General features: G+C 44.3%; 1 protein-coding gene across 1 annotated transcript in view; it reads left to right on the top strand.

Moving 5' to 3' along the window:
• Window positions 1-10,000, top strand: part of lars2 (leucyl-tRNA synthetase 2, mitochondrial) — an 83,078-nt gene that overhangs the window by 3,656 nt on the left and 69,422 nt on the right. Inside the window, exons 3-4 of the mRNA XM_065028013.1 lie at window positions 2,910-3,041; window positions 9,843-9,934. Of these exons, the coding sequence (XP_064884085.1) occupies window positions 2,910-3,041; window positions 9,843-9,934 (224 nt within the window). The remainder of the gene's footprint in view (window positions 1-2,909; window positions 3,042-9,842; window positions 9,935-10,000) is intronic.

The raw sequence follows: 10,000 nt of genomic DNA, 5'->3' as shown, positions 1-10,000 counted from the left end.
AGGACGGAGTGGCAGACCACGTATAACAACACCTGCACAGGATCGGTACATCCGAACATCACACCTGCGGGACAGGTACAGGATGGCAACAACTGCCTGAGTTACACCAGGAACGCACAATCACTTCATCAGTGCTCAGACTGTCCGCAATAGGCTGAGAGAGGCTAGACTGAGAGCTTGTAAGCCTGTTGTAAGGCAGGTCCTCACCAGACATCACTAGCAACAACGTCGCCTATGGGCACAAAGCCACCGTCGCTGGACCAGACAGGACGGGCAATAAGTGCTCTTCACTGACGATTTGCGGTTTTGTCTCACCAGGGGTGATGGTTGGATTTGCGTTTATCGTCTAAGGATTGAGCGTTACACCGAGACTTGTACTCCGGAGCGGGATCGATTTGGAGGTGGAGGGTCCGTCATGGTCTGGGGTGGTGTGTCTCAGCATCATCGGAATGAGCTTGTTGTCATTGCAGGCAATCTCAACGCTGTGCGTTACAGGGAAGACAACCTCCTCCCTCATGTAGTACCCTTCCTGCAAGCTCATCCTGACATGACCCTCCAGAATGACAATGCCACCAGCCATACTGCTCGTTTTGTGTGTGATTTCCTGCAAGACAGGAATGTCAGTGTTCTGCCATGGCCAGCAAAGAACCCGGATCTCAATCCCATTGAGCACGTCTGGGACCTGTTGGATTGGAGGGTGAGGGATAGGGCCATTCCCCCCCAGAAATGTCCGGGAACTTGCAGGTGCCTTGGTGGAAGAGTGGGGTAACATATCATATCAAGAACTGGCAAATCTGGTGCAGTCCATGAGGAGGGGATGCACTGCAGTACTTAATGCAGCTGGTGGCCACACCAGATACTGACTGTTGCTGTTGATTTTGACCCCCCCTTTGATCAGGGACATTATTCCATTTCTGTTAGTCACATGTCTGTGGAACTTGTTCAGTTTATGTCTGTTGTTGAATCTTATGTTCATACAAATATTTACTCATGTTAAGTTTGCTGAAAATAAACACAGTTGACAGTGAGAGACATTTATTTTTTTGCTGAGTTTGTGTGTGTCTGTCTGGTTGAACCCTGTTTAGTGTTCCCTTTGGGAGGCCTTCTGGTTTGTGTAGACTCAACATTCATTGAATCATTCTCTAACTGTCTAATATTCTTGACTCATAGGCGTAATATGCTTAGTAATGAAATAACCTATTCACAGTCTCCTGTTTGTCCGTCTGTTTTTGGTTACTGTTGTCACGACCATCAACAGTCCTCCAAGGCAAATAGTACTGTAACTGACCCTGACATCCAATGTTGTCACGACATTGTTACAAACACACAATGCATCATGATTCAGCCCAGGCTTTCCACACAAAAAGTCTTCAGTCCATCAATGAGCTCCTTCAAGATAATTTGAGCCGTTGTTTAGTCAGTCTGCGCTCATTGAGCTAACCTATTTCCAATTTTTTGCGCAGGTTGACATTTATTGTTATGAGTCTTGTCATGGAGGCAGAATTGAGCGATTGCCCCTTAGGTAGGCCAGCTGCAAAGTCAAAATTGGCTATATTGTAAAAATGTATGAAAACAGAAATGTGCTTTTCAGTCTTAATTTAGGGTTAGGCATTAGGATTAGCCGTGTGGGTGAGGTAAGTGTTAAGATTAAGTGTGAAATCAGATTTTATGACTTTGTGTGGCTGTGCCAGCTAGTGACCACTATGCAGAGCTGCCTCCAGAACAAGATTCATGACGAAAAATGCAAACCTGCATGTATTGCACTACTTTTGACCATGGCCTGTAGGAAATAGGGTGCCATTTGGGAGGCAGACTGTGTGTAGTCCAGACTGATGGCAGAGTGAGGGGCTATCTGGCCTGGCTGGCCTTTCTCAAAGACACTGGGAATCTGTGCTGCCTCACACGCTCCAGCAGGTATATCTCTCTAGTCACCCCCAAAACCAATTCTTTCTTTGGCCGCCTCTCCTTCCAATTCTCTGCTGCCAATGATTGGAACGAACTACAAAAATCTCTGAAACTGGAAACACTTATCTCCCTCACTAGCTTTAAGCACCAACTGTCAGAGCAGCTCACAGATTACTGCACCTGTACATAGCTCACCTATAATGTAGCCCAAACAACTACCTCTTTCCCAACTGTATTTAATTAATTAATTTATTTTGCTCCTTTGCACCCCATTATTTTTATTTCTACTTTGCACATTCTTCCATTGCAAAACTACCATTCCAGTGTTTTACTTGCTATATTGTATTTACTTTGCCACCATGTCCTTTTTTGCCTTTACCTCCCTTCTCACCTCATTTGCTCACATTGTATATAGACTTGTTTATACTGTATTATTGACTGTATGTTTGTTTTACTCCATGTGTAACTCTGTGTCGTTGTATCTGTCAAACTGCTTTGCTTTATCTTGGCCAGGTCGCAATTGTAAATGAGAACTTGTTCTCAACTTGCCTACCTGGTTAAATAAAGGTGAAAAAAAAATAAAAAATAAAAACACACTCTGGAAACCTGCTGCAGCTGCACCCAGACATACAGACAGAAGAATCCAGTAGCTAGGAGTGTAGTCTAGCACTGACCCAGGCTGTATAACCCTTAGGGGCTTAACCACAAAATCCTCAAATCTGATTCTGAACCTAATCCTAACCCTAACCTCACCCACACTGCTAACCCTAAATTAAGACCAAAAATCACATTTTTGTTTTCAATCATTTTTATAACTCTGGCATGAACGCACAGTAAGCTATACGACTGGTATTCCTACAGGTTAGTTTCGCTAATCACATGTTGCCAGACACAGATTTGTAGGGCTAGTTCCTGTCAAACATTTTGTATAATTATTGATTGCGAGGCTATCACAAGCGTCATGAAGTCTATTTCCCTGAGCATGTGTTTGTTGTATTCCCCAGAGTTCCCATAGGAAGAAGTTTTATGTCCTGTCTATGTTCCCGTACCCCTCCGGCCGTCTCCACATGGGCCATGTACGGGTCTACACAATCAGTGACACCATCGGACACTTCCAGAGGATGAGGGGCCACCAGGTAATAAGAATATATACCATTTAGCAGATTATTTCAGCCAAAGCGACTGGCCCTGATTAGTAGCTGGAGATACAACTGTGACAAGCTAAGCTGCCCATACTGGTAACTTTTATCATTTCTCCTTTCCACCCCTCTATGCATGTCTGTCTCTATGGCTCTGTCTCTCTGTCTCTCTGTCTCTCTGTCTCTCTGTCTCTCTGTCTGTCTGTCTGTCTGTCTGTCTGTCTGTCTGTCTGTCTGTCTGTCTGTCTGTCTGTCTGTCTGTCTGTCTGTCTGTCTGTCTGTCTGTCTGTCTGTCTGTCTGTCTGTGCATGCATGCATGCATGCACACAAACTGTACTGTCACGACTCCAGGTTAGTCACGTAGAAGCATACAGCTGTGAAGCACTTTGTGTGCAGTCCACAAGGTCACCGTCCGTTCTCGCTTTCTTTACATCTTCTCTAAAATGGAAGCCCTGATCCATCGTCATTGATGTTCTGTCTAGTCTGAATCACAGTTGGCATCTGTTCTGCATGAGGTGTGTGTGTGTGTGGAGGCTGTTTAAACTGAGAGAGATGCTGCTCTGCCTTTGCCTTCTAACTCCGCTCTTAAAAGTGCAATCTGGGATCTGGGAATGAGTTCAATTGTCATTTCAAAATACATTTCACCAGCCTCAACTGGTGGGGCTGCCAATTTTCTGAAAAAGGATTTGCATATTGTAGCTTTGAGAGTGCCCCCATTGTCCCTGGCCCTACGCTACACTTACCTAAGTGCTCTTAGCCACAAGACCACTTTTCAGTGGGACTACCTACGCATGGCACATTACCAGACGGGATTACGGCATAAAAAGGTTTCATGTCAAAACAATGACTCTTTCAGTTGGTGAGTCCCTCTAAGACATCTGCCTTTAAGTGTTTCTGCAGGGGTAAAACAGGGAGGGAAGCTCCCACTATCCATTCTAAGGTGTTGATGACTCTCCTCATAGAAAAGTGTGAAAGATGTGTGCTGGTGTTTAAGAGATATGATGATCAGACCGTTGGTGTCCTACAAACCAGTGGTGACAAATGACTCCCCAGAGACACCATTCGGGACCAGGGACTGTCTGTCACTGTGTCCCCTAATGCATCCAGTCACCCATAGCTTGAAATGGTTACTAAATAATTCACTGTGACCCTCACTCATTTATCTCACTCTTTCTCTCTTTTCTTCTCTCTCTCTTTATCTCCCTCTTCCCTCCTCCCACTCTTCCTCTCTCTCTCCCCCCTCTCTTCCCTTCCCTTCCTCTGTACTGTATACTGTTCTAAACCATTACTCCAGCCATTCTTCTTTGTCACAATAACCCCCCCCCCCCCCCCCCGTTTGGTGTGTGTTGTGTTGTAGGCCCTCCTCTCTCAGGCTACGTCCCAAATGACACCAGATTCCCTTTATAGTACATTATTTTTTTTACCAGGGTTCATATGGCTCTGGTCCAAAGTAGTGCACTATATAGGGAATAGGGTGCCATTTTGGATGAATCCCCAGGGTCTGATTTTAATGGAGCCTGACAAAGTGATGTCAGTGTTGTGTGAGTGTGGCACAACGGGCCTGTCATTGTTTTGAAGGCAGCAGGGTTTTGTTCCCTCCCACTCAGAGAGAGATGGCTACATTTCTGTCTTCATATGGATTTTCTTAGCAGGTAGGCTGTATCTGGGCTACCAGCAGTAAGGCTGTAATGCTGTCTTCCTCACCAATATTTTAGTTGTCGTATGGACCGTCGTGAATGACAGCTACATGCTGCAGCCCAAGGGGATATCTGTCTGTCAGCAACTGTCAGAAAGATAATCCATTTACACACACCACACACACACACACACACACACACACACACACACACACACACACACACACACACACACACACACACACACACCAGAGAGAGAACAAGTTGTCTTCAACTAGTTCATTCATTCAAGGAGATTACACTTGTAGAGACAAAATCCCTTCCCTGTAGCCTAGTTGTGGTGTGATGTTTAGTAAAATCCCTTCCCTGTAGCCTAGTTGTGGTGTGATGTTTAGTAAAATCCCTTCCCTGTAGCCTAGTTGTGATGTTTAGTAAAATCCCTTCCCTGTAGCCTAGTTGTGATGTTTAGTAAAATCCCTTCCCTGTAGCCTAGTTGTGATGTTTAGTAAAATCCCTTCCCTGTAGCCTAGTTGTGGTGTGATGTTTAGTAAAATCCCTTCCCTGTAGCCTAGTTGTGGTGTGATGTGTAGTAAAATCTCTTCCCTGTAGCCTAGTTGTGGTGTGATGTTTAGTAAAATCCCTTCCCTGTAGCCTAGTTGTGGTGTGATGTTTAGTAAAATCTCTTCCCTGTAGCCTAGTTGTGGTGTGATGTGTAGTGACATCTCTTCCCTGTAGCCTAGTTGTGGTGTGATGTTTAGTAAAATCCCTTCCCTGTAGCCTAGTTGTGGTGTGATGTTTAGTAAAATATATTCCCTGTAGCCTAGTTGTGATGTGTAGTAACATTTCTTCCCTGTAGCCTAGTTGTGGTGTGATGTTTAGTAAAATCTCTTCCCTGTAGCCTAGTTGTGGTGTGATGTGTAGTAACATCTCTTCACTGTAGCCTAGTTGTGGTGTGATGTTTAGTAAAATCCCTTCCCTGTAGCCTAGTTGTGGTGTGATGTTTAGTAAAATCTCTTCCCTGTAGCCTAGTTGTGATGTTTAGTAAAATCCCTTCCATGTAGCCTAGTTGTGATGTTTAGTAAAATCCATTCCCTGTAGCCTAGTTGTGATGTTATGTTTAGTAAAATCCCTTCCCTGTAGCCTAGTTGTGGTGTGATGTTTAGTAAAATCTCTTCCCTGTAGCCTAGTTGTGATGTTTAGTAAAATCCCTTCCCTGTAGCCTAGTTGTGATGCTTAGTAAAATCCCTTCCCTGTAGCCTAGTTGTGGTGTGATGTTTAGTAAAATCCCTTCCCTGTAGCCTAGTTGTGATGTTATGTTTAGTAAAATCCCTTCCCTGTAGCCTAGTTGTGATGTTTAGTAAAATCCCTTCCCTGTAGCCTAGTTGTGATGTTTAGTAAAATCCCTTCCCTGTAGCCTAGTTGTGGTGTGATGTTTAGTAAAATCCCTTCCCTGTAGCCTAGTTGTGATGTTTAGTAAAAATCCCTTCCCTGTAGCCTAGTTGTGGTGTGATGTTTAGTAAAATCCCTTCCCTGTAGCCTAGTTGTGGTGTGATGTTTAGTAAAATCCCTTCCCTGTAGCCTAGTTGTGATGTTATGTTTAGTAAAATCCCTTCCCTGTAGCCTAGTTGTGATGTTTAGTAAAATCCCTTCCCTGTAGCCTAGTTGTGATGTTTAGTAAAATCCCTTCCCTGTAGCCTAGTTGTGGTGTGATGTGTAGTAAAATCCCTTCACTGTAGCCTAGTTGTGATGTTTAGTAAAAATCCCTTCCCTGTAGCCTAGTTGTGGTGTGATGTGTAGTAAAATCCCTTCCCTGTAGCCTAGTTGTGATGTTTAGTAAAAATCCCTTCCCTGTAGCCTAGTTGTGGTGTGATGTTTAGTAAAATCCCTTCCCTGTAGCCTAGTTGTGATGTTTAGTAAAATCCCTTCCCTGTAGCCTAGTTGTGATGTTTAGTAAAAATCCCTTCCCTGTAGCCTAGTTGTGGTGTGATGTTTAGTAAAATCCCTTCCCTGTAGCCTAGTTGTGATGTTTAGTAAAATCCCTTCCCTGTAGCCTAGTTGTGGTGTGATGTTTAGTAAAATCCCTTCCCTGTAGCCTAGTTGTGGTGTGATGTTTAGTAAAATCCCTTCCCTGTAGCCTAGTTGTGGTGTGATGTTTAGTAAAATCCCTTCCCTGTAGCCTAGTTGTGGTGTGATGTTTAGTAAAATCCCTTCCCTGTAGCCTAGTTGTGGTGTGATGTTTAGTAAAATCCCTTCCCTGTAGCCTAGTTGTGGTGTGATGTTTAGTAAAATCCCTTCCCTGTAGCCTAGTTGTGGTGTGATGTTTAGTAAAATCCCTTCCCTGTAGCCTAGTTGTGGTGTGATGTTTAGTAAAATCCCTTCCCTGTAGCCTAGTTGTGGTGTGATGTTTAGTAAAATCCCTTCCCTGTAGCCTAGTTGTGGTGTGATGTTTAGTAAAATCCCTTCCCTGTAGCCTAGTTGTGATGTTTAGCAAAATCCCTTCCCTGTAGCCTAGTTGTGGTGTGATGTTTAGTAAAATCCCTTCCCTGTAGCCTAGTTGTGGTGTGATGTTTAGTAAAATCCCTTCCCTGTAGCCTAGTTGTGGTGTGATGTTTAGTAAAATCCCTTCCCTGTAGCCTAGTTGTGGTGTGATGTTTAGTAAAATCCCTTCCCTGTAGCCTAGTTGTGGTGTGATGTTTATAAAATCCCTTCCCTGTAGCCTAGTTGTGGTGTGATGTTTAGTAAAATCCCTTCCCTGTAGCCTAGTTGTGGTGTGATGTTTAGTAAAATCCCTTCCCTGTAGCCTAGTTGTGGTGTGATGTTTAGTAAAATCCCTTCCCTGTAGCCTAGTTGTGGTGTGATGTTTAGTAAAATCCCTTCCCTGTAGCCTAGTTGTGGTGTGATGTTTAGTAAAATCCCTTCCCTGTAGCCTAGTTGTGGTGTGATGTTTAGTAAAATCCCTTCCCTGTAGCCTAGTTGTGGTGTGATGTTTAGTAAAATCCCTTCCCTGTAGCCTAGTTGTGATGTTTAGCAAAATCACTTCCCTGTAGCCTAGTTGTGGTGTGATGTTTAGTAAAATCCCTTCCCTGTAGCCTAGTTGTGGTGTGATGTTTAGTAAAATCCCTTCCCTGTAGCCTAGTTGTGGTGTGATGTTTAGTAAAATCCCTTCCCTGTAGCCTAGTTGTGGTGTGATGTTTAGTAAAATCCCTTCCCTGTAGCCTAGTTGTGGTGTGATGTTTATAAAATCCCTTCCCTGTAGCCTAGTTGTGGTGTGATGTTTAATGGTTAGACTGCCTGTGGCTCTGCTCTGCTTTCAGCTTGCAGCTCATCTCTTCACAGATGGAACCAGAGCTTTTGGGATTTGTGTGTGGGTGGACACACATACACTTTAGCATAGCCATGCCAATGTGTTGCATGCCCAAAATCAGCCCCCTCCCCTGGGACTCCTGTCTGTCAGGCTGTCCTGGATTGACAAGTCACTCCCTAATATAAATCTATGTCCACTCTGTGGGCAGGTTTGTCTCTTAGCTCCTCCTCTATCCATAGGTTATCCATAAGTTAAATGTAGGCAGTACAGTTGTAGTGGGGGAGTTAGAGCCTTGACTTTGGCCCTGGGGTTGTTGTGGAGCATCGGCTGTTAAAAAGGGATGATAGTTTGCCTCTGACAGTCTCTTTGGGCTGATGTAACTTTGAGAAATGTACCGAGGCAGACAGCCTGTCCCTGTCTGTCAGGAGTTCATCTCTTCTCGACAACAGATCAGCTAAAGGTCCTCCTCACTACATTAGATAATGGGCACATTTAAACTGATAAAACGGTGTATTAACACGGCAAGCACATCTATTTTAGTGACCATAGGGACTTCTTTATATTTCTAAATCTACAGGTACTCATTTCTCTAGTCAATGTCTGTATATTTTACCTCGGCACGAAGGCGCTCACTTAGACTGATAACATCCAGCACTCGGCTTTACAAATTAGGCCCAGGCAGTTACCAAGGATACCGATTTGTCTGAAGCGTCAGACTCGTTAGTCGATACACACTCCCTCTCCACTCTCCTGTCCCCCTCACCTCTCTCTTCTCTCTCTCTCTCTCTCTCTCTCTCGTCTCTGTCTCTGTCTCTCTCTCTCTCTCCACTGCTCTTCCATTCTCTTCTCATCTCCACTCCTGCCTCTCCTTCTTTCTCTTCAGTAAGGGTTTGGGTGGAAGAAAAGTGCAGGATCAAGAAGGAATAGTGAAGGGTGAAAAGAGCTTATCAATTCTTAATAGTGTTGTGAGAAGCGGAGGGAAGGAGGGAGACACTGGTGTGAAGAAGTGGAAATAAGTGAGAAAACACATTATGAGGAGAGGGGTGAGAAGGGTGGGACTGACTGACTGACTGACTGACTGACTGACTGACTGACTGACTGACTGACTGACTGCAAGCACAAGCTGGAAGCCTGTATAAACCTCTGATCACATCTGTTAGTGCTGCAAAGTACAATGCCTTTCAACACAACATCCCCATTCTAGTGTGAATGAAATATATATGATGATGATGCAAACAGAGAGGCATTGGTTCCCATTACCATCCTCCATTTAACACATCCAATCAGACCAGTGCCGGTATGTTCCCTGTATAACTCACATTACAACATTAGGCCTCTATGGGCCTGTGCACAGCCACTCTACATGCATTAGATGTTATGTTCCTTCACCTCTCTGCCTTACACTCTGGTTGGGTTTAACAGCTTCTACGTATATTACATGTCTTCGGGCATAGGACAGAGATTATGGATAATGAGACGGAAAAGGTTGACACTGTTGTGCATGTCTAAAGACACATGCACGACAGTATTACGGTCAAATGCTCTTGTACAGCCTTCGGGCCTTGTTGTTGATGTTCTTTACTAGGGATGTGCTAGAGCACTCTCAATCCGGCCTGTGTTAAAGGGATATACTGAAAAGTCAGGTATGATATGTTCACATATGGTATCTGTGCCGGTTTGTTGTCTGAAGCACAGCTATAGCTGTATTAGTAATTGCCCGGCCTAAGGGAACAAATCAAGTATTTTAAATTGAATTGAACTGTTATCTTGGGGGTTGTGTGTAACGTGTAAAACCCAATGGGCTGGGAAGAACAGCCAGGTGTGATATGTAACTGATTTCTGTGTAACTGTTTTTAGGTGCTAAACCCAATGGGCTGGGATGCTTTTGGACTCCCAGCAGAGAACGCTGCCATCGAGAGAGGCCTTGACCCGGAGGAATGGACTAAGAGGTACAATACAAGATATGACGCAAACACCTTTCTCACACACACACACACACACACACACACACACAC

This window comes from Oncorhynchus nerka, linkage group LG14 (genome assembly GCF_034236695.1).
Source record: "Oncorhynchus nerka isolate Pitt River linkage group LG14, Oner_Uvic_2.0, whole genome shotgun sequence".
NCBI classification, from domain to species: Eukaryota; Metazoa; Chordata; class Actinopteri; order Salmoniformes; family Salmonidae; genus Oncorhynchus; species Oncorhynchus nerka.
Note: the sequence above shows the minus strand (reverse complement) of the source record. Positions and strands in the feature narration are given on the sequence as shown.